Source organism: Bubalus kerabau, chromosome X (assembly GCF_029407905.1).
Source record: "Bubalus kerabau isolate K-KA32 ecotype Philippines breed swamp buffalo chromosome X, PCC_UOA_SB_1v2, whole genome shotgun sequence".
Classification (NCBI taxonomy): domain Eukaryota; kingdom Metazoa; phylum Chordata; class Mammalia; order Artiodactyla; family Bovidae; genus Bubalus; species Bubalus kerabau.
The window spans coordinates 9,348,221-9,373,552 of NC_073647.1; the positions used below are offsets into that span (position 1 = coordinate 9,348,221).

At 44.0% G+C, this 25,332-nt stretch overlaps 1 protein-coding gene and 1 long non-coding RNA gene across 8 annotated transcripts in view; one reads left to right on the forward strand and one right to left on the reverse strand.

Annotated features, from left to right (window-relative positions):
- Positions 1–11,124, reverse strand: part of LOC129639755 (cancer/testis antigen 47A-like) — a 34,134-nt gene extending 23,010 nt beyond the window's left edge. The window contains exon 1 of the mRNA XM_055564987.1: positions 8,619–11,124. Coding sequence (XP_055420962.1) covers positions 8,619–9,324 — 706 coding nt within the window. The 5' untranslated portion in view covers positions 9,325–11,124. The remainder of the gene's footprint in view (positions 1–8,618) is intronic.
- The window catches only part of LOC129639765 (uncharacterized), a 315,100-nt gene that overhangs the window by 210,253 nt on the left and 79,515 nt on the right, over positions 1–25,332 (forward strand). For 2 of the 7 annotated variants that reach the window (XR_008708586.1, XR_008708588.1), the window contains one exon: positions 6,565–6,876. The exons of the other annotated variants lie outside the window; for them this stretch is intronic. This is a non-coding gene — a long non-coding RNA (uncharacterized LOC129639765). Of the gene's footprint in view, positions 1–6,564; positions 6,877–25,332 lie in introns of those variants that run through there. 7 annotated transcript variants of the gene reach the window in all.

Sequence of the window (25,332 nt, forward strand, 5' to 3'; positions counted from 1 at the left end):
GAGAAATGAAATGTTCTTAAGAGGTGGTGCAGGGCATAAAGGGCCTCCACTTAGGTGCGCCTGAGCAAGCTGATGGCTTCCAGGTGGGTATTTGTATGGGGAAGAGGTGGTATTGAAATTTTGTATATGAACACCTAGGAAGCAAAGAAAGTGAGCAGTGGGAGGGTATTGCAGTAGAGGGGGCAAGATGGTTCGTATTTCTACTCCAGTCTGGACTAGGGACTAGATCCAAGTACAATAGCAAGATGGGCTATTAGAATGAGGCATTTTTGGAATTACAGGCCAGTATCACTGATGAACATAGATGCAAAAATTCTCAACAAAATTCTACCAAACAGAATTCAATAACACATTAACCAGGTCATACACCATGATCAAGTTGAGTTTATTCCAGGGATGCAAGAATTCTTCAATATATGCAAACCAATGTGCTACAGCCTATCAACAAATTGAAAGATAAAAACCATATAATAGATGCAGAAAAAGCATTTGACAAAATTCAGGACCCATTTGTAATTAACACTCCAAAAAATGGGCATAGAAGGAAGCTACCTCAACATAGAAAAGTCCATATATGACAAGCCCACAGTAAACCTTCTCAATGGGGAAAAACTGAAAGCACTCCCTCTAAGATCAGGAACAAGACAAGGGTGCTCACTCTCCTATCATTCAACATAGTTTTGAAATCCTAGTTATGCCAATCACAGAAGAAAAAGAAATAAAAGGAATCCAGATGGGAAAAGAAGAAGTAAAGCCTCCCTGATTGCAGATGACATGATACTCGACATACAGAACCCTAAAGATAGTATCAGAAAATTACTAGAGCTAATCAGTGAGTTTAGCAAAGTAATGGGATACAAAATCAATACACAGAAATCACCTACATTCCTATATACTAACAATGAGAAATCAGAAAGAGAAATTAAGGAAACAATTCCATTCACCATCGCATCAAAAAGACTAAAATATCTAGGAATAAACCTACATAAGGAGACAGAAGAACTGTATAACAGAAAATCATAAGACACTGATGAAAGAAAGCAAAGATGACATGAACAGATGGAGAGATATTCCATGTTTCTGGGGTGGAAGAATCAATATTGTGAAAATGACAATGCTACCAAATGTAATCTACAGATTGAATGCAATCCCTATCCAAATACCAATGGCTTTTTTCCCACAGAACTAGAATTGTTTCAGTTTCATATGAAGACACCAAAGACCCCAAATAGCCAAAGCAGTCTTGAGAAAGAAGCATGGAGCTGGAGGAATCAGCCTTCCTGACTTCAGATTATACAACAAAGCTACAGTCATCAAAACAGTATGGTACTGGCACAAAAACATAGATGCACACAAATAGAACAAAATAGAGAGCCCAGAAATAACCCCCGTGCTTATGGGTACCTTCTTTTTGACAAAGGAGGCAAGAATATACAATGGAGCAAAGATAGCCTCTTCAATAAGTGGTGCTGGGAAAACTGGATAGTTACATGTAAAAGAATGAAATTAGAGCATTTCCTAACACCATACACAAAGGTAAACACAAAATATACTAAAGACCTAAATGTAAGACCTGCAACTATAAAACTCGTAGAGGAAAACATAGAACACTCGATGACAGAAATCAAAGCAAGATCCTACAGCAATGGAAACAAAAACAAAGGTAACAACTGGAACCTAGTTAAAGTTAGAAGTTTTTGCACAGCAAAGGAAACTATAACCAAGGTGAAAAGTCAACCCTCAGAATGGGAGACAATAATAGCACATGAAACAACTGACAAAGGATTAATTTCCAAATATACAAATAGCTCATACAATACCAGAAACACAAATAATCCAATTAAAAAGTGGGAAAAAACCCTAAACAGGTATTTCTCCAAAGAAGACATATACATGGCTAACAAACACATGAAAAGAGGCTCAACATCACTCATTATTTGGCTCACTCACTGAGTCGTGTTCGATTCTTTGTGACCCCGTGGACTGCAGCACGCCAGGCTTCCCTGTCCAGCACCAATTCCCAGCACTTGCTCAAACTCGCACTCATCAAGTTGGTGATGCCATCCAACCATCTCATCCTCTGTTGTCCCCTTCTCCTCAGCGTCATTTCTAAGGAGTCAGTTCTTTGCATCAGGTAGCCAAAGTATTGGAGCTTCAGCTTCAGCCTCAGCCCTTCCAATGAGTATTGAGGACTTACTTCCTTTGGGATTGATTGGTTGGATCTCCGTGCAGTGCAAGGGCTCTCCATGAGAGTTCTCCAACACCACAGTTCACAAGCATCAATTCTTCAGTGCTCAGCTACTTCATGGGCCAACTCTCACATCCATACATGACTACTGGAAAAACCATGGCTTGGACTACAGGGAACTTTGTCGGCAAAGTAATGTCTCTGCTTTTTAATATGCTGTCTAGGTTTGTCATAGCTTTTCTTCCAGGGAGCAAGCATCTTTCAATACCATGGCTGCAGTCACCATCTGCAGTGATTTTGGGCCCCCCCAAAATAAAGCCTCTCACTGTTTCCATTCTTACCCTATCTATTTGCCGTGAAGTGATGGGACTTGATGTCATGATCTTAGTTTTTTCAATGTTGAGTTTTAGGCCAGCTTTTTTAATCTCCTGTTTCATTTTCTCAAGAGGCTCTTTATTAGAGAAATGAAAATCAAACCTATAATGAGATCTTGCCTCACACCAGTCAGAATGCCCATCATTAAAAAGTCTACAAACAATAAATGCTGGAGAGGGTGTGGAGAAAAGGGAACCCTCTTGCACCGTTGGTGGCAATGTAAATTGATACAGCCACTATGGAAGACGGTATAGAGATTCCTTAAAAAACCTAGCAAACCCACTCCTAGGCATATACGCTGAGGAAATAAAAATTGAAAAAGACACACGTACCCAGTGTTCCTTGCAGTAGTCTTTACAATAGCTAGAACATGGGAGCAACCTAGATGTCCATCAAAAGATGAAGAGATAAAGGAGCTGTGGTACATATGTACAATGGAATATTACTCAGCCATATAAAGGAATGCATTTAAGTCAGTTCTAAAGAGGTAGATGAACCTAGAGCCTATTATACAGAGTGTAGTAAGTCAGAAGGAGAAACGTAAGTATTGTATACTAACACATATATATATGGAAACTAGAAAGATGGTACCAATGAATTTATTTGCAGGGCAGCAATGGAGAGACAGACATAGAGAACAGCCTTATGGACATGGGAGGGTGGGAGGAGAGGGTGAGATGTATGGAGAGAGTAACATGGAAACTTAATTACATAAGTAAAATAGATAGCCACTGGCAATTTGCTGTATAACTTGGGGAACTCAAACAAGGGCTCTGTATCAATCTAGAGGGGTGGGTTGGGGAGGGAGAAGGGAGGGAGGTTCAAGAAGGAGGGGACAAATGTATACCTGTGGTTGGTTCATGTTGATGTCTGACAGAAAACAACAAAATTCTGTAAAGCATTTATACTTCAATTAAAAAATAAGTACCTTTTAAAAACCATTTTCAGAAGCATGACGCCCAGTATGCTCAGGAATAGGTGTAACATGGAGTGAAAAGGGAAAGTGGTGATAGAGCAGGTATTTAATCTGGCCTGCCTGAAACATTTATCCTATTTGCAAGGTTCAGAAAAAGAGTTCAATTGGGAATCCACATGTCTAAAAATATTTGAAATGTTCAAATCAAATGATAAACCATTAAATAGGTTGTATCTCCTTCCACGACAAATGTACCTTCCTAATGAGCTGAAAGGCCAGGTTGGGATTTAGAATTCTCAGACTCCTCTAAGTTCTGCCCTGATGGCGTGGGAAGAGCTGCCCTCCTTCCCTTCCCCCGGCCATGCCCTGGTTCCTAGGCCAGGCCGCATCCCCTTCTGGGCCTACAACCCCTCCTTGGGCCTGCGAGCACCAACCCCAGCAATGAGTGCAGTCAGCCCTCCCCAGGACAGGTCTAAGAGGAGCACATGGGGCCTGGAAGCAGGCTAGGGACTGTTCAGGGCTGCCAGGTACCTGGAGCATGGGCTAGCAGGGACACACCCCTTGTTCCCATGGGCTGGGCTCCTGGCCCTGGCGAGAGGGGTGTGGCTGGAAGAGGACCAAAGTGGCCCTCTAAAGCATAGAGCTCAAGACAGAGATATCTCTGCCTGGGCCTGGAAGCAATAGTGTTTTAACAACCAGCACCGCAGAAATACTAGCAAATCAGAACCAGGTTGAAGGGCCTCAAATTGTCCTAGTTGACCTGCCCTTTTAGTTGAAATCATGGTGACGGGGAATGCTTTGCCTTCTGTCTCACTATGTGGTTCTAGCCATAAGGAATAATATAACACATTTTAAAATGTTCACACTGGTGACCAAAAAAAAAAAAAGTTGTGGGGATCTTAAGTTTACTTCACTTTAATTGACATTAAATACCTACAAAGAGGAAAATTCATTGCCTAGGCCTTTGGGAAAGAAAGATAGATAAAACCCTTAAGGTCGCAGCCATTTAAAGGTTGAGTGCAGGGGTTGGTTTTGATGGAATAGGTGGATGTAGCGTGTGTATTTGCATGTGCACACACTTAGAATAGAAGACATGCCACCACAGAACATGACAGTATGTTATCAGTTACCTACAAGAAGGTCAGGAGCCGAGCCCCTGGGAACAAAGTATGCTCCACCTAAACCATGTTTCAGATACCTAGGAAGCCTGAAGTAAATGCAGAAATGAGCCTGTCTAGTCTCAAACCCCCAGGTCCTTCCCCTTCTCTGATCCTCCACTCTGGTCATCTACAACTTTATCTTTTTATTTACTTAAACAGAGTTCAAAGATTAAGTCCACTTTCTCCCTTTTCTCTTTGTATTTTTCTTTATTATGATATACTTCCCATCTGCACAAAATTATAAAGAATACTAGTAGAAACACTATTTACCCACCACTCAGTTTAAGAAATGTAAATTAGAGATACAGTTGAAGCCCACTACGTATCCCTCCCCAATAGGATCGCTGTCCTTGTCTTTCCCCAAGAGGTAACCACCATCCTAAATGTGGTTTATCTTTCCATTGCATGCCTTTCTGTATGCTTGCATATGCGTACATCCTGACAGGCAACTCTGTATGTATCTACTATCCATTTCTGCTCAGTGAAGGTTCCCTTCGACTTCATATACCCGGTATCATGTCTGTGACTTTCGGGAACTAGCTCTGTCCCTTGGATATTTTTCTGGTGCCATCCCCTATCCACAGCCTCGCTCTGTCTCAGCCCCTGTGAATCCTAATTTCCTCGCCAGTCCAGCCCCGACCGTCCTGTTCCATTTACCTCCAGCAGCCCCAAGGCAGTGAACGAAGGCTGGTCACCAGAGGTGGGCCTCAACTTCTCCCCCTGTGGCTGTCAACCAGCGCTTCTCAAACCTTGGCTGCATCAGAATCCCCTGGAGGGCTTGTTAAAACACACACTACTGGGCCCCACTCTCAGTTTCTGATTCACAGGTCTTAAGTGGAGCCTAAGAATTTGTGGGTGATGCTAATAATGCTATTTTAAGGACCAAACTTTGAGAACCAGTGCTCCAAATCAGCGTCTGGGCTCAGGCTCAGCAGCACCATCTGGCCTCCAGGCAAGCTGGGCCATCCCTCAGGTTTCCTTCAAAAGCACCCAGCAGGACTATGAAATACACATATAACACAAGTCCTGTGCAGTTTTAAATGTTCTAGTAGCCACATCTAAAAAGTAAAGAGGGCATCCCTGGTGATCTAGTGGTTAAGAATCCACCTTGCAGTGCAGGGGACACAGGTTCAATCCCTGGTACAGGAAGATCCCACATGTGAGGGGCAACTAATCGCATGTGCCACAGCTCTGAAGCCCGTTTACCCGAGAGCTCATGCTCCGCAGGAGAAGCCACCTCAGTGAGAACCTGTGCACCGTAACTAGAGAAAGCTCACGTGTAGCAATAAATAACGTTTTGAAAAAGTAAAAAGAAACTGGAGGAAATAATTTTAATGCTATATTTAATACTAGATTATCATTTCAATGTGTAATTAGGTATTAAAGAGACTTTACACAGTTTTTTACATTTGTAGCACATTTCAACTCAGATTAGCCACATTTTCAATGCTCAGCAGCCACACGTGGCTAGTGACTAGTACAGTAAACAAGTTCAGATCTAAAGCCTTGACCCCTATTTCTGTCTTTACAAAACTGTTTTAAATACAAATTTTATTTTGGGCTGCAATAAAAGAATTTAAAACAGGCTTATCAAATGGCGGAATGTGATGATGCCTTCCAATGATGTAAAACGGCTTCTCATTTTTAAAGAGATTTAAATCAGGATTATTTATATACATAAATCTATCTACATTTCAGTTTACTACTTTAAAACTTAGTTTTAACTAGAACAAATGCTGTCAAATATATCTGGAAAAGATAAAACCCAATTAGATATTGGAATTTTTATAGATATTATTATTAGACAGTTGCTTTTTGGGGGATGGATTTGGGAAGGAAATCAATGTTAATAATCCCATGGGCTTCTGAAAAATCGAAAAATAGCGAACAATGGATCCTTTCTTCTTTCTCTGTCTTCTTTCTAGTCTTCCAAACTGCAGGAAGAAATGAGAGAAAAGGAACGATTATACAGCATCAGTCAGCATCAGAAACTTTCTAAATCGAAGAAAACAGTCAGCCTCATGTATATCTGCTGCATCTGAGGGTTGTATCTCAACAAGGAGAGAAGAAAAACACATTTTCCTCTTGTAAAATTCACCCTGGACACTGGGTGCATGTACAACCCCATGGCTTCAATCATGTGATCCTACCAACCTTGTCTCCCTCTTGCCCAACACCATAAATGCTTTTTTTTTCCCCCTTCCTTTGAGAGGCTAGTCTGGGACTTAAATCACTCTTTCTACCTTAAAAGCCTGTGCTCACTCCACAGATGATACTCCCTTACCCTCCCAGACCCTCGGTTTCCATATCTACCGTATGAGAAAGAGGCTGTTATTATGAAACACACCACTATGCAAACAAGGGAGAAAATGTTAATCATTAAAGACAAGATATATACCTTCACTACCATCTCAGTGATAAACAACAGTCATCCTACGACTGTTTCTTTTGACTGTCATATAAAATACACAAATCTACAACCGAACAAATATTTCAGTATTAATCACTAAATGTGGTCCTACTTGAAATTCTGAACTGTTTGCTATTCGTAAGTAGTTACGTTCTAAAAGGTGTCTTCTCTTAGTGCAGGAGACTGCACTTCTGTGGTCAAGAAATGAAGGCCAAACTAGTGCACAGCCCAGTTGCTGCTGCTTTTCGTCACTGTTTTCTCAAGAAATACTGGTCTTAGGTACTGATACATTTACAACTTGTTGGTAGTCTTAGAGATAGAGGACCAAAGACCTCATAAGAACAAATGAGAAGCCATGAAGTATATTTCACTTCATGCTCTTTATATTACTGGGTGCAGAACTGTTCTATAAACATTAGGTAAATTTGAGTTGTTGAACTAATTTCAAACAAACGTTTTCTTAATTTACTCCGAGAATTAAAAAGCAAAAACAAAATTGGTAAATGCCTGGGAATAGCTGGGTTATTTTCAAAGCTATACACAGATACCTGGGCTTTCGGGGCCAGTCCTTTGCTGGGTCCAGATCCTTTTCTGGTTCTTCTTGTTTCCTCTTATACTTCTTTTCTTTCCCCTCACTTTTGCTGCCCTGCGCCTCTTCTTTGGAGTTCTCATCCTGGCATTCACCTGTTTCTTTAGAGAGGAATAATAGACTTTGGGACCAGACATTTACAGAAAAAAAAAAAAAAACAAAAAAAAAACGCAAACACATAAGGAATGGCAGGATGTCCAGTACTCTACCCTTAGGAGAAGCAGGACAGAAGCAACTAAGAAAAGAGTAACTGGGGGCCTTCCTTCTGGAGGATGCAACACTTCCATGGCCCTCACTTTGCTGCTGCTTGATCATTTTCACAATGATATTATTTCTTCTTTTCTAGTAAATCTGTCACCCTGTGCTACTGAATACTTGTGCTCAAGGATCAGAATTCTCTGGGTCTGATGCATTCTGGATATTTTGGCCAGAACTTTTTCGCCAAAATATGCTTCACCTCAATAACAAATTCTATGGGGAAGCTCCTGAGTTCCTCAATCGCCTAAACATTTCCTTTTGACCATGTGGTCCTGTATGAGTTCATAATGTTTGGGGATCAACTTTCCAAGAATCTTGACATTTTTAAAAGCTATGAACCAAATATGAGGTCTGCCATTTGCCTGTTCTCTTCCATGTCCTCTCAAGCTCCCTCTTGAACACCTGCCTCCACTGACCTTCACGTGTGGGCTCATAACTGGCACTGATCATCTCAGACCTCTTACCAGGGTTGGTAGAGGGCAGCTTATTTTCCCCCCAAACCAAACAAATCGTTATGCAGTTGGGCTTCTACTGGGCCCCTCTGGCCTTCGATTCAAGGAGGCCCTGACTCCCGGCCTCCCGTCCTGAGGAACGCCCCCCCCCCCACCCCGTGCCCCCCGTATGAGCCTGCCCCCTCCTCGGGATCCCTGGTCCCCAGACCCGGCCGGCAGCTGCCAGTGTTTCCGTCCCCCCCAACTCCCCCCCGCCCCTCGAATGCTCACTCTCAGGGGCGACAGGCTCCTGTGGCATCTCCCGCGAGCTGGGCTCCTCAGACTCCTTGGTGGCCGTCTCCAATAAAGAGGCCTCCTCGGCTTCCTCCGCCTCCTGGGCTTCCTCCGCCTGCTCCGCCTCCTGGGCTTCCTCCGCCTGCTCCGCCTCCTGGGCTTCCTCCGCCTGCTCCGCCCCCTGGTCCGGGGCTTCCTCAGCCGGCCCCTCCCCCGATTCATCCGATGGCACCTGGACCTCCGAAAACCCGGCCACGGCGGCTGAGCCGTGGTCGGACAAGCGCGGCCTGGTCTGGTGCCAGACCAACACGCGGTCATCATTTGCCGGAAGTATGACGTGGTTTTCAGAAAAACGGTTCACCATCGACTGCAGCAGATTTAGGGCCGTTAAGAGGAAGGCGTTCATGGGGAAGTGGCGCGAGACCACCATGCGGTTCACGCCCTCTGCCTGCTCCTCCACCTCCCTCTCCTCAGCCGGCCTGAGGTCGGCGTCTTCCTCAGCGTTCCCGCCCTCCAGGGCCGCCTCCCTCGGGCCTCCTGAGGCCCCCACGACTCTACCCGCCTCAGCTTCAGGCATGGAGTCACCCCTGCGAGCCTCGGAGTTGCGGTCCACACCGTCACGGGCTCCGGCCTGGGCCCCCGCCGCACCTGCAGGGCCTTCCTGCCCGCCAGGGGCCAGATCTCCATCCCCCGTGGTAGACATGGCAGCCGCCAGTTACCTCAGCCGGGCGGGGGACGATGGCAGTGGCGCAGGTGGTGGCACCCGAAGTGGCTGCCCTGAGAGGAGGCTGAGGGAAGTGAGATGGACCGAGGCAGTCACGGAAGGGACCACAGAGGAGGCCCCACGACCGGGAGGGTAGACGGCCAATGGCGGAAGCGTCCGACGGAAGTCGGGCCTCAGGCAGTGGAGCCAGGCCACAGTCGAGGGGCGGGGCCTGTTGACGCGGAACCGTTGACGGTGGCCTGTGACCCCTCGTCACGAGCTTTGGGCTCATTTGCTGACAAACAAGGATTGACGTGCTCTGTGTCCAATGAACGGCCAAGGCCCTTGGTTGTCAAATTGCTCACAATTGCCTACTTGTTCTTTGACGCGCTAGGGTTCTGACATGTGTGGAGGTCTTCTAGGCTCGTGTCCTTTATGTAATTGTGCAGGAAAGTATTTATGAAGGCATCCTGGGCCATGTGAACTGAGAGAAATTTCCCACCTGGGAATTTCCACCTGGTAATGGCTCATGTGAATAGAGACAGGGTCATAAAAATGTTGTATATCTCAGATGTTAGCAGTACTAAAAACCTCCGCAGAAGAGAAAGAGAATTTGGACAATTTACCTTAGTTAAAAATAGTTGGAAAAGAGTAGACAAATTGAAATGAATGCAGTCAGAGCTGAAGGTTGAGAAGTGTTGGAGAAGTTAGGAGCTAGAAGGTGTATAATGAACCCAGACATATTCCCTTAATGCTTTGAAGACTGAATAAAAAAAGGAGAGGTTTCTTTAAAGGATCAGGTCATCTCCTAAGTGCTAAGCATGACAGACGTTAAAAGGGCCACCTTCCTAGGATGTTTCAGAGGCAACAGTCCCGGACTTTTTATTGATCTCAAGATCCACTTAGTCCAGACCCCAAGTGTAATTTTGAAAATTATACAGAAATTAACTGCTTTTACAGTCATTCTGTAAAAAAAGTTTTGTAGCACTAAAAATATTTTTTGAAAAAGACATAGCCAATTACATCTGGATGTTACATTTAGGAAAAATACTAATAAGTCTCATAATTGTAAAGAGGGATTTTTTTCCGTTTCATTCAGTTCAGTTCCAACCGAATTTCAGTGTTTTTATTTTTTCTCTGTCTCACCTCGTGAATGGAGCATGGTGTTGCTGTAAATCATTGGTTTAAATTTGGAAGGCAATGTCAATAATCTCTAATTCAAAATTCTCATTATAAAGACAGCAAAAAAGAGGCAGAATCCCAATCTGAGGTCTGAGTTGGTTTAACATTTGCCGCCCTAAGTGATCCTGAAACAGTTACTTATCATTTCTAGGCCTCAGTTTTATCATCTGTATAGGTGGCATTCAATGAAAATATGAGTTAGGTAGATGGAAGAAGATGGAATTATATTTAGGATACTGAGCATTTGTTGAAACTGTGTTTTTAGTTTGATTTTGCCTTCTAAGTATGCAGTTTTTCTTTTTTATGTCGTAAAATCTAATAATATTTTCTTTTTTCTTGGTTTTAACATCATAAATGTGTACATCTTTTCTCATCCAGAAATGAATTTTATACTTTCTTCTTTTTGGAGATCTTCTGAATGTTTACATTGAACTCCTTAATTTGGAATCAATAATGACTCACAGTGTTAAGATTAAAATCTCAGTTGATTTTTAAACAGCTCACCTATAATACCATTTGTTATGCATGAATTCCCCTCTGTAAGGATGTGTGGGCTTCCGGGGTGGCGCTAGTGGTAAAGAACCTGCCTGCCAATGCAGGAGATGTAAGAGACCCGGATTTGATCCCTGGGTTGGGATGATTCCGTGGAGGAGGGCATGGCAATCCCTTCCAGTAGTCGTGCCTGGAGAATTCTAAGCACAGAGGAACCTGGGGGGGCTGTAGTCCATAGGGTCACACAGAATCGGACACAACTGAAGCAACTTAGCATGCACACACATAAGGATGTGTGGCCAAGTCCCCTTTAGCATTTTCTATAAAGACAGAAGAGATGCAAGAGAAACACACATTCTCTTAGCGTTTCAGGGCTGGAAAGGCCTTTAGATATGGAATCTAAGACCATTCTTTTTTAAAGTAATTGACCTCCAATTAAAATAAATAAATTTAATACAAAATCTACAAACATAAACAAGAAAAAACATAATTTTTAAAAATTAAAAAAAATAAACGGGGAAACTAAGGTTTAGAGCTGCTAACTGGCATCCCCAAAGTCATGCCAGTTAGTAGAAGAGCCAGGACTAGGACCAATCTCCTGATCTTTAATGTGGAATTGAAACATACTTCACACGTCAGCTTTGGCCAACTTCCTTCCTATTGGACCTGTCATAGAACAGTGTCATAGAACATCAACCTCAGACATGGTCACTCTGAGACCATATTGAAAGGAGACAGTTCAGTTCAGTTCAGTTCAGTCCCTCAGTCATGTCCGACTCTTTGCAACCCCATGAATCGCAGCACGCCAGGCCTCCCTGTCCATCACCAACTCCCGGAGTTCACTCAGACTCACGTCCATCGAGTCAATGATATCATCCAGCCATCTCGTCCTCTGTCTTCCCCTTCTTTCCTGCCCCAATCCTTCCCAGCATCAGAGTCTTTTCCAATGAGTCAACTCTTCACATGAGGTGGCCAAAGTACTGGAGTTTGAGCTTTAGCATCATTCCTTCCAAAGAAATCCCAGGGCTGATCTCCTTCAGAATGGACTGGTTGGATCTCCTTGCAGTCCAAGGGACTCTCAAGAGTCTTCTCCAACACCACAGTTCAAAAGCATCAATTCTTCGGCGCTCAGCCTTCTTCACAGTCCAACTCTCACATCCATACATGACCACTGGAAACACCATAGGCTTGACTAGATGGACCTTTGTCGGCAAAGTAACGTCTCTGCTTTTGAATATGGTATCTAGGTTGGACATAACTTTCCTTCCAAGGGGTAAGCGTCTTTTAATTTCATGGCTGCAGTCACCATCTGCAGCGACTTTGGAGCCCCCCCAAATAAAGTCTGACACTGTTTCCACTATTTCCCCATCTATTTCCCATGAAGTGATGGGACCGGATGCCATGATCTTCGTTTTCTGAATGTAAAGAAGGACTAAACATCCCCCTCTCTTGGCTAAAATGAATGTCTACAACTTCTTGACCAATTACATCTTTATTCTGGGTCTAGTCCCCTCTCCCTACAGGGAAGATTTACTCACATACCAATCAGAGAATTGCCTCAGCTACCTAAAGACATCTAATCTAGAGCAAACTCCTGTTTCCTTGAAGGAAAAACTTCCCCAAATAACTCAACCAAACCCCAGCCTCTGTAACAGGTTCTTTCTGATACTTGGGAAGACATCACATGGTTCCTCCATGATGTGTGTTCTCCCTTACTGCAATGAATAGTGAACTGAACTCACTCAACTACAGGCATGTTTCTGTGATCTTTGGCTGGAGGACACTGACGGTGTAAAACACTTCCATCTTTACACTGTAATGCATGAACTCAAACAAGTGAGTCAAAAGGCATTGAAAGTTTTTTCTCAGAAAAGGCTTCTCAGAGGAGGGAGGTGTTGGACCCAAAAGATGGGCAACAGGCCCAAACTAAGGACAATGAAGACAGGATGTTGGCTCTGTGTGGCCCTTGTTAAAATGGGCTTGTAAACCCCAGCGGGTCCCTGGCTGTAAAAAAAGCCTGCGGCCTTCCCTGGTGGCTCAGACTGTAAAGTGTCTGTCTGCAGTGCGGGAGACCCGGATTCGATCCCTGGCTTGGGAAGATCTCTTGGAGAAGGGAATGGCAACCCACTCCAGTACTCTTGCCTAGAAAATCCCATAGACAGAGGAGCCTAGTAGGCTACCGCCCATTGGGTTGCAAAGAGTCGGACATGACTTCACTTTCACTTTCATTTTCACTTTAGGAATAGAAGGTCCGTTCAAGCAAAGCTATGGTTTTTCCAGTAGTCATGTATAGATGTGATAATTGGACCATAAGGAAAGCTGAGCACCAAAGAATTGGTGCTTTTGAACCTTGGGATTGGAGAAGACTCTTGAGAGTCCCTTGGACTGCAAGGAGATCAAACCAGTCAACCCTAAGGGAAATCAGTCCTGAATATTCATTGGAAGGACTGATGTTGAAGCTGAAACTCCAAAATTTTGGCCACTTGATGGGAAGAACTGACTCATTTGAAAAGACTGGGGAAGATGCTGGGAAGGATTGAAGGCAGGAAGAGACGGGGACGACAGAGGATGGAGATGGTTGGATGGCATCACCGACTCAATAGACAGTTTGCGTAAACTCCAGGAGTTGGTGATGGACAGGGAAGCCTGGTGTGCTGCAGTCCATGGGGTGGCAAAAAGTTGGACATAAGTGAACGATTGAACTGAACTGAGGGGTAGGAAAAGGAGGCAGATGTTGTTTCTGGGCAGAGGGCAGACGTGGGTGATGTGATGGAGGTCCTGGGGTGAGGAAGGTGCTTAATTAGGGCACTCCCATTTCCTATCCCATGCTGTGACAGGACTGCCTCCATTCTTCTTTAGCAGAGAAGCACATACTCCCAGGTGGATGGGGTTTTTTTTCCCCCCATAAGAATTTGCAACCCCATTGACTGTAGCCCACCAGGCTCCTCTGTCTATGGGATTTTCGAGGCGAGACTACTGGAGCGGGTTACCCTTCCTTTCTGCAGGGGATCTTCCCGACCCAGGGATCGAATCCGGGTCTCCTAATTTTTACCATCTGAGCCACCAGGGAAGTTGCCCCACCCATGAAACCAGAGTATTAATGCTTTCTTTGTTTCCTCCTATCTCTGTACATTCTTTTCTTCAGAACTTTTAACAAGACCATCACTATTCACTGTAGAGGACATAGCATGTTACCAAACAAAGCAAACAAAACAAGAGAAATCATAGGAGTGTCTTTCCAGGTCAGGAACAACTAGTCTGTCCACTTGAAGCTACAGGACAAACACTCCAGCCCCTAGTCATTTAAGCATTCACTGAGCACATGTAAGCACCTACTATATACCTGGAATTATGTTCGGACTTGGGGACTCAGGTATCTAAGACCCATGGCTTGTTCTGGTTTACGATCTAAAGGGCTAGACAGACACTTGGGCAATGACGACTCACTCTGTCCAGTGCTGTGACAAGGATGAGCACAAGTGTTAAGGAAGCATGGGAGAGTGGATGATTAGCTATGGCCAGTAGATGAAGGGGGTGGGCTGGTGCCTGGGAAAGTGCTCAAGAGGGGGCATTTCAGGGGGTCCTGAAGCTAGGAGTTCAAGTGGCAGTAAAAAGGCAGGGGCAAGGAGGTTCCTGTAGGTAAAGGAAGCAGCATGGAGAGTGGCAGAGATGTGTTGGTGTGCAGCTAGCCAGGGAGCAAAATGGCAGGAGTGTAGAGCAGAGTGGCAGCTGGGCCTTTAAAATAGATAGGGCCGTGAAGGCTCCAGTAAAGACTTTGCCCTTGGCCCTGAAAAGGAGGTTGGCCTCCAAAGCAAAACACCATTGAGATGATGGTAGAGCTAGCAGAAGAGTTTTGGTGCATTTAGGAATGAGTTGAGTCAAGCAAAGTTCTGCTGAGGCCCTCCAAGGTCTTTCTGGCAAGTTTTAGGATCCCACGCTTTTCTTCTTTATAAAAATAATACATATTCTTTGTACAACAGATTAATAAACCATATAAGACTAAAGAGGGAATCAAAAATTCACACATATCTTGCCCATACAAAGAAGAAGATAATAATAGAAATATAAGCAAAAACAGGGGTAGATAAATCATAGATAAATACAAATGATTTTTAAACATATGGACTTATTATGCTCAAACAATTCAAATTAAAATTATATTGAGGTAATGATAATGATTAGCATTTATTAAGTACTTATAGGTTGGGCACTATTTTAAACACGTACATTATGTTGTTTACTCTTTGCAACAGCCTTATGATGTGAGTACTGTTATTATCCATCTTTTGCAAATAAGGAAACCAAAACACAGAGATGTTTAGCAACATTCTCAAGGATACACAGCCAGTAAGGAACAGAGCCTGGATTGAGAAGATAAAAATCGCCCTTAATCTCACCATCTAGAAATGATCACTCTGCTATTTAGCAAATAGTTCAGTTTCATTTTTCTGAGTTGGCAAGACACTCTGATTGTTAATTCTTCTCTTTGATTAGAGAATCCCAGTCTCCAACCCTTAAATAATAGGAAGTTGGCTGTTGATTGCAAACAGATATTCTTGATCATGTCACGTTTTCTGTCCCTTTGTTGTTAAAAGCCATGTGGCTTAGGGTAAACTTTCCCATGGTCCTTAGTTTCATCTTAACAAAGAGAATAATTACCACCCCACAGGGTTTTTGTGAATATTTAACATGATAATATACAATGAGCATTATCAGAATTAAGGGTTATTAGTGAGGTTTGTCTGGGTTTTTTCAACTTCTAAGCACGCCCTTTTTATTCAGAGGAAGCAGAATTTTAATTTGGTCCTCTTGTCCACACTCAATCAGGAATTCCCTGCCTTCTGTACAGAAGAAATGCCCCCCCCCCTTTTATGTTCTTAGTAATTTTCATGGGAATCTTCCTCCCAAATGGTCCTATGGCTGCCTCCTCCTTGGAATTCAGATTAGTTTTTTTTTAATTTTTTAAAATTGATTTATTTTACTTGAAGGCTAATTACTTTACAATATTGTATTGGTTTTGCCATACATTGACATGAATCCACCATGGGTGTGGAATTCAGGTTTTAGTCAAAGAACACTCACAGGGGATCATCGCTGACTACAAATTGTCACCCAGTGCCACCCTCAAACACTCTTATATTACCACCGTTTCTATTTCCTTCATAGCTTTGAACTTTTCCCATTTAATACGTTTTATCTTTGTATTTATTACTCCTGTCCTAACTCCCCAGCCTCCCCGAGCACCACCAAGAGTTAATTGCCGCAAAAGCAGAACTTATTGTCTGTTTTCTTCACTATGTCCCCCAAACACCTAGAATGATATCTGGAACGGAGTAAATACTCAGACATTTATTTATTTACTTTAAAGATTTATTTATGTATGCCTGCACTGGGTCTTCATTGCTGCACAGGTTTTTCTATAGTTGCAGCAAGCAGGGTCTAGTCTCTAGTTGCAGGGTGCAGGCTTCTCACTGTGGAGGCTTCTCTTGTTGTGGAGCATGGCTCTAGGCATGTGGGCTCAGTAATGGCTCCCGGACTCTAGAACACAGGTTTCCTGGACCAGTAATTGAACCCACATCCCCTGCATTGGCAAGCAGATTCTTTACCCCTGAGCCACCAAGGAGGCCCCTTAAACATTTGTTAAATGACTATAAACAACTTGCTTCCTCTATATTGGTTAATTGTACAAGTTACAAAGTCAAATGCTACTATGTGTAGGATCACATTTATGAATTTGGAGAGCCCCCAGTGGGTGAGATTAAAGTTGAGCCTTGAATGTTGGTAAAGTTTGGGTAATTTCTCTCTATACCAGTACATCTCATATTGCCGGAGGGATGGTAAAAAATCGGCCTGCAATGCTGGAGACCCAGGTACAATCGCTGGCTTGGGAAGATCCCCTGGAGGAGGAAATAGAAACCCACTCCAGTCTTCTTGCTGGGAGAATGCCATGGACCGAGGAGCCTGGTGGGCTACAGTCCATGAGGTTGCAAAGAGTCAGACATGACTGAGTGACTAACACACACACATAAGTATCTTTAGATTGAGGGGGACAAGTTCATAGGAAAAAAAAAAGTCTTTCAATTTGGTCATTAAAATATATATAAGATGGCAGAGAATTGCATCAGTGTTAATGTTTGTTTGCTTTGTGGTTAGCTCATTCTAAATTTCAACTTTTGGAGGCCAGAGAGTTTACACATTAAATTGCTGTGTCTTTACATAGTGTAAGTTAAAAATCCTCTAAAATTTTCTTCCCCTACTTTGCCACAGGGTCTGAAATTGCCTATCCTAGCATCATTTCATAGGCCCTTTCAGAGACAAGTACATTGTATGTTAACTTGGAATCACATCCTTCCTGAAAATACTATTATTTTTGTATCATTAGCCAGGTATTACATGAGGCAGGGTCTTGAGGAATTGGGACAGGAACCTTGAGAGCAGATGAGTAGAGGAACGAAGAAAAGATCTGGGGGCATGGGGTGCTCCCAGGGAAAGGAGGCCTATCTGGGGAGTGACAGTGACCCTGATTCTAGGTGCTGGGGGATGATGGTGGAATTGAGGAGGACAGCAGGGGCCACTGCTTGAGAGTTAACAGGATGTCGCTGAAAAAAGAGGTAAAGGATCTAGGGATGCAAGTCTTGTTCCACTTCCATAGCTTTGCCTCAGGTCAACTTGTCTCTGGAGGTATTTGGTACTTTGGGACAGAAAGGCGAAGAAGAGTCTTTGAGGTTCCATACAGTGAGGGTCTTGAGATGGGATGTAGGGAGGCTGCTTGTGAAGTATGCTATTGTAGCACACCGGAGAAGCAGTCTGCTAATGCCATCCTGAATGGGTGTCTAAGTGACCTTAACTAATCGTAGAACGAGGCCTTCCCCCAAACTCCCTTTCTCTGATGAACTACCTTTCACCCACTTTCTTACCCCAATTCTAGAGATTAGGCACATTTAAAGGCACACATAAGACTATAGGTATGAGCACTAATAGAAACTTCCTTGGGTCCCAGGTAACCTCTGCTGAGTTTAAGAAATAAAACAGTAGAAACGGAGTTGGAGGTCTGCACATCCTTTCCTCAAATGGTAACTGGTGTCATGAGTTTGGTGTTTCATTCCCATGTACTTTGCCTACATTGTTGGGAAATGAAAGAGGTTGTTATATATAAACTTATATCCCAGAGTACATAGCATTTTTGGCATGTTTTAAAACTTTATATCAATGGTGTCACCGGATCTATGTTCTTCTGTCATTAGTTTTGCCTTACACTTTTCTCTACTACCTCCAGGAAATCATTATCCTCAGAGAAGTGTGTGACTCAAGCTCCAAGGAGTTCTAGTCTCCTCTCCAGAGGAGCCCTTGGTGTCCTAGTCCCTTTACCCACCACACTTGGGAGCCAGTGACTTCAGGTTGGTCTTAGATGGAGGTGAGCCTCTTCCTCTGTTGTCTTAGCCAAAGTGCAGGGCTGGGCTCACTTGCACTAGTGACCTCCTGGACCATTACCCTGGGAGCCCCACTTTGAAAACCACTACTCTAGAGCAGGAGACAGAGAATGAGATGGTTGTGTGGCATCACTGACTCGATGGACATAAGTTTGAGCAAGCTCTGGGAGTTGGTGATGGACAAGGAGGCCTGGCGTGCTGCAGTTCACGGCGTTGCAAAGAGTCAGACCCGACTGAGCGACTGAACTGACTGACTGACTCTAGAGCAGGCATCCCCAACCTCTGGGATCTAGTGCCTCATGATCTGAGGTGGAGCTGATGTAATAACAATAGAAATAAAGTGCACAATGAATGTAATGCACCTGAATCATCCCCAAACCATCCCCCTCCTCCCTGGTCCGTGCAAAAATTGTCTCCCTTGAAACTTATCTCTGGTGCCAAAAACGTGGGGGACCACAGCTCTAGAGCATCTTTTGCCCCTTGATATTTTAGCCTTCTTTCAACGAAATAATCTGATACAAGTTTACCAAAAGGTGAACAGGTAGCATTCCTAGAAGGTAGAGTGCTACAAAACCGCTCTGCTGAGTATAAAATGAAGACAAGTCTTGATTAACACCCCAGCGATGAATCACTTGTCTCTAAATTTCTTTTGATTTAAACATCTGTGCAAAGATCCTCAAATAAGCTGACAGTTATTGAAGGTGGCTTTACTGGAACCCTTAACCATGCACATGGTTCGGTTAAAAGTGCATTGTGTACTAGTGAGTACAAGAGACTTCATTTCTACTGCACAATGATGAAGGCACAAGTCAAGTAAGCTAACTTGAAAACTTCTTCAATTGGTTTCTCAGGAAGGCTTTCTAAACCTCTCTTAGTTTGCAGTAAGGATTCTGATATTCTACAGCTGTAGCTGTATCCCTATGACAAAAGTACTTCACGAGAACCAAACTATGGATGTTCAAGGATGCAGTAAATTATGTATCTGGCAGAAAAGTGGAGACCATTATCATTCTAAGAAGAAAGCACTGGTTTTAAAACCTTTTAAAAGCTGCTTATTAGCTACCTAGAAACTTTTTTAAAAGAAGGTATAAGCAGTGCAGCGTATGTTTAAGCTATTCTCTAATGATATTTAATGCCCTTGGCTCACTGCAGCTTGCATTCAACAAAGTCGTGTTTATTTTAGGGTTCTTCTTCCTCTTCTGGTTAATCATTTTCTTCCTCTTGCTTTCCTCCTTCTCTCTTGATTCTTCGCCTGTGTCATCATCATCATTCTGTGTGTCTTGTCCTGTTGAGTAAAATACTGATCTTGTACACTCATGAAAGAAGAACTGCAATTGATCTTCAGGAATTTTACCTGTACAAACCCCACTTAATATTGTAAATTTAGGAATTTCCAGAGTACAAAAGTAGCTGAAGTATGAGTCCTTGAAAGTTGTTTTGTACCCTATTCCAGGAGTTCCATTTCCTTTGCTATCCTGTTCCTTAATGCATTCTGAGTGACATTCTTCTTCCAATGTATTTAGCACCCAATGCAGCCTATAACTTGTGGTCCGTGAGAACAGAAGGATCAAAATCATCCAGGTATGACTTTATTAGATATGTTTCAGTCAACACCTCATTTGAGAAATAGTCACTGGATTCAGAGAAGTTCAACTGTGAAATTCGTAGGCTCTCCAGCATCTGAGAAGTTGCGGACAAGTATTTCAGGTGCTCTAAAATAGGCTCATGGGCTTTCTGAATCATATTTCTGAGCAATTCTGCATTCTTCAAAACTTTCATGCCAAGATAAAGAATTCTTTCAGGGTGGCTTTTACCGTCAGACGTTTCCTCAAGTTTTCTTTTTTGATTTCCTCAACAACTGCCTCCGCAGTACCTGGTTTCCATTTATTTTCGTCATCTGTAAGCTCATTAGATGATTTTGTATCTCTTATCATACAGGTTGATAGAGGCATACTTTCTCTCAGTATCATGAATCACTTTATGATGTTTAGATTTTGTTTTTGCCTGTTCTAACTGGAATTTTCTTTAGGCATTAAGTTGCTTAACGATATTAATCAAGTCCTGAAAACAGCTTACACATGCTACAAGTGAAGCAGCACATCTTTCTTGGGAAGCCTGAGGAATTTGCCTCCCCTCAACAGTTTTTTCTTCTTTCCTGTTCTCAACAGCATGGTGCCCCTCAATCGTGGCACATTGCAGTCTCCATGCCACCGACTCTGTGACAGAAAACAGTCTCCTGCACACAGCTTAAGGGTCTTTTGCTTTCCCACCTCAGGGCCTTTATGTTTCTCCGGTGAACGACGAGGCCAAGTGGCTCAAGTGTCCTCTATCATCTCATTAAGATACACAGGCAGGAGGGTGTGGGTGGGGAAAGATGGTGGGCAGCCCAAGGCACCGTAGTCTGTCTTTCTGGCCCCTTGAGGTGGGATCCCTCCACTGACTTTCAAGAGCTGCCTCCCCCTAATTAAAGTAAATGTTAAAAGTCTTCAACCCTCCCTTGGACACGACTGCCGTCTTCCCCTCCTCCCCTTTCATCCTTCACAGCACAGGCTCTGGTTGGGCCAGTAGAGCTGGTTTTATGTCACTTTCATCCAACAAAATACCTGCTCAATAGCTCTGGCTGGGAAGTAGGGGCAGAGGTGAGAGCCAACAGCGAAGGTGGCCTCAGTGGTGCTGCTGTGGTGAGGGGGCTGCTGGGCTAGGTTGGGTGTGGGGCCAGGGGGCTGCTGGGGTGAGCGGGCTGCTGGGCCAGGGGGCTGCTGGGCCAGGTGGGTGTGGGGCCAGGGGGCTGCTGGGGTGAGGGGGCTGCAGGGCCAGGGGACTGCTGGCGTGAGGGGGCTGCGGGGCTGGGGCCTGCTACAGAGGTGCTGGGCTTTGGCCTAGGTGATAGCCGCCCCTGCTGGGTGACCAGGATTTGGCAAGGATGGCCGAGGAACAGAGCCCCTTCCCGGGATGGAAAGTCTGGTGGCCTCAACACAGGGCAGGACCTCACTGTCAGGCCAGGACCTCACTGTCAGGCTAGGAGATTCCCTCCGTGTCACCTGGCCTTGAGCTGGCATTGAAATCTGACCAAGGCCAGGGCACGTTGAACGGGTGCAGCCAGGCTCAGGGAAGGTTGGCCCCTGCAGTTCCCTCCAGCACGTTTGGTCCTGGGGCCTCTAAGCCTAAGAGAATTTGATGCAAAAAGGTGATTGGCAGGCCATCTCTTCCTTGTCCCTCTTCCTGCCCCCCGTCCACTTTGCTTATTTTGAAGAGGGGCTTATTGGTCCTCACTCTAAGCAGACCCCAGGAAGAGCGACTGGTTTAGGAGTACCAGCATGCCATATGCAAGTGAATTCAGACAGGGAGCTTATACTCTTGCCTGGAAAATCCCATGGATGGAGGAGCATGGTAGGCTGCAGTCCATGGGGTCGCTAAGAGTCGGACACGACTGAGCGACTTCACTTTCACTTTTCACTTTCATGCATTGGAGAAGGAAATGGCAACCCACTCCACTATTCTTGCCTGGAGAATCCCAGGGAGGGCGGAGCCTGGTGGGCTGCCGTCTATGGGGTCGCACAGAGTTGGACACGACTGAAGTGACTTAGCAGGTGTAAATTACCAAGGGGGAGGGGGGAGGGGCATTTATTCCCACTGTTACAAACTGCAATTAAACTTTTCCTTTGTATACCACTCTTTGGTCCTAGGTTAAGAGTAGTGTGATTTTGTGCCAAATGGCCTGGAGATCAATGCTCAGACATTCCTGAAAATGTCTAGAAGGGCCCTTAGACATCCTGGAATCCAGCGGTTTTCCAAACTTCGGTGCACATAGGAAGCACCTAGAGGGCTGGTGGGACCAACAGATTGCTGGGCCCATCCCAGTGGTGAGGATTCTGGATCTGGGGAGACCTGAGAGTTTGCATTGCCAAGGACTTCTCATGTGAGGTTCACGCTGCTGGTCTGGCCACTGCACTTCATTCCAACGTCTTCATTTCATAGATGGATCAGCTGAGACAGAACCCCAGCTGGGTTCCAGAATTGGCATTAACGCTTACCAGGTGTTGACTTTGCAATCTGATTTAGCTGTTCTGAGCCTGCGTTTTCTCATCCACAAAATTAGGTAAGAGCCTCGGTCATTCCTACCCTGGGTTCAGTCTGCAGGTGGCTGCTATTGGGCAGTTACTCAGGCTTTTAGTAACAGCCCTCTGGTTTGGTGTGGCGCTGTCACGCGGTTCTCAGGTGCGTGAGCTTCCACAGCTTCCCTCTGGTTCCTGGGTTGGGTTTAGGCCCTGCCTTTCCTGTGTGGAGCACCGAGAGATGACGATGCTCTCAGGTGGAGGGTAGGACATAAAGCTTTGTTCTTTTTGCTGTGGTTTTCTCATTTTGCAGGTGCCTCTTCTGTTTGCTTACATTGCTAAGAATATTGGTTTTCTTTTCTGATGTAGAAAGTTTCCCAATGTTTTCCTTTTCTGTTTCCTTCATATCCTTTGAATTTAAAAATTCTTTACCTTCTGATCATAAGGCTATTCAAGGATATATTTTCTTATTTTCCTTGTGATTTTTTTTATGTTGTATACCCTCATCCCTCTGGAGTTATTTTGACATGTGTTATAAAGTTTGGATCTTGGTTGAGTTTCCTTTCTTTGTAAATGGCTAAACTCTGGCATCATTTGTTGAGTAATCCCTTTCCTCTCTTTGGATGTCTGGCTGTGCATTCTTAGCACTCTAAGAAAGTAGAATAGGTGGGAGTGAGATTTTTGTCGAAGCCCCTTTTTTCCAGATGGGGAAGTTGAGGCCCAGAGCAGCTAACTGGTTTTCCTAAGGTCATGTTAGTGAATGGAGAAGCTCTGACTTCTTTTGTGTGTGTGTGTGTGTGTTTATTTTTGGCCGTGCCGAGGCTTCATTGCTGTGCTCGGGCTTTCTCTAGTTGGGGTGAGCAGTGGCTTTTCTTGTTGCAGAGCATGGGCTCTAGAGTGCAGGTTCAGTAGTTGTTGCCCATGGGCTTCATTGCTCCTTGACATGTGGAACCTTTTCGGAGTGGGAATGGAACCCGTGGACCCTGCACTGGCAGGAGGATTCTTAACCACTGAGCCACCAGGAAAGTCCAGATCTCTGTGACCTCTAATCTGAGTTTGAGATATATAGGTCTGCTTGTCTGTCTAGCTCCAGGGACATTTGACAGGGGCAGGTTAGCTAAACGGCCACAAAGTAAATGAGCATGACCTAGGGTCTCTGAAAGGTAGAGACCAGCCTTCCTCAGCCAGCCCAGAGAAACCAGGAAATATGTACTGCACACTTATGTTCAAACTGCCCTGGTGGCTCAGTGGTAAAGAATCTGCCTGCAGTGCAGGAGATGCGGGCAATGTGCAGGAGATGCGGGCGATGTGCAGGAGATTCAGGTTCAATTCCTGGGTTGGGAAAATCCCCTGGAAGTGAAAATGGCAACCCACTCCAGCCTTCTTGCCTGGAGAATCCCATGGACAGAGGGGCCTGGTGGGCTACAGTCCATGAGGTCAGAAAGAGTTGGACACGACTGGGCACACACGCATCCGGTTACCTTTTCTGTGTTGATGATGGTTGTGAGAATATTTAAGATCTGCTCTCTTAGCAACTTTGAAGGATAAAACAGTATTCTTAACTATAGTCACCATACTGAATATTAGATCCACTGAACTTGGCATCTTATAGTTGGAAGTTTGTATCCTTTGAACAACATCTCCTCGTTTTCCGTCCCTGCAGCCCCTGGCAACCACCATTCTACTCTCTGTTTCTGTGAGTTTGTCTCGTTTTAGAGCCCACGTATAAGTGAGATCATACAGTATCTGTCTTTCTCTGACTTATTTCACTTAGCATAATGCCTTCATGGTTTATCCATGTTGCCATGACATTCAGGATTTCCTCTTTTTTATGACCGAATAATGTTTCCTAAATGTATACATGTATGTACCTTTACACCCACGTTTTGTTTATCCATTCGTGCACAGGCACTTTGATTGTTTGCATGTCTTGGCTATTGTGAATAATGTTGCAATGAACAAGGGGCTGCAGATATTTCTTTCAGGTAGTTATTAAATTTTCTTTGGCTATATGTCCAGAAGTGGGATTTCTGGATCCTATGGTAGTTTTATTTTTAATATTTTGGAGGAAACCTTATGCAATTTTACATAGTGCCTGTTTCAAGTTACATTCCCACCAACAGTGTACAAGGGTTCCCTTTCCTTTAATATCCTTGCCAACACTTGTTTTGTCTTTTTGATAATAGTCATTCGAACAGTATTGTATGAGTTCCTATATTAACCGTTTCTTAGATAGATGATTGGAAGAAATTTTCTCCCACTCCATAGATTGCCTTTTCATTTTGTTTCCTTGTCTGTGCATGAGCTTTTTTATTTGATGTAGTCTCACTTGTCTATTTTTGCATTTGCTGCCTGTACTTTTAACGTCATATGCCAACAGGTTTTTTTTTTTTTTTTTTTTTTTTTTTTTTTTTTTTTTTGCCAAAACCTAGGTCAAGGAGCTTGTCATAGGAAAGCTGTGTTTTCTTCCAGGAGTTTTATGATTTCAGGTCTTAAATTTAAGTCTTTAACCCATTTCAAGTGAGTTTTTGTGAGTGCTATAAGATTGGAGTCCAATTTTATTCTTCCCATGAGAATAGCTCGTTTTACCCAATACCATTTATTGAAGAGTCTTTTCCCACTAAATATTCTTGGCTCCCTTGTGAAATATTAGTTGACCGATTATGCATGGGCTTATTTCTGAGCTCTTGATTCTGTTCCATTGTTCCATGCTGTTTCAAATACTATACTTGGTAATATAGTTTGAGATCAGAAAGTGTGATCTCTCCAGCTTTGTTGTTCATTCTCAGGATTGTTTGGGTATTGGAGTCTTTTGTGGTTCCACACAAATTGTAGATTGCTTTTTCTAT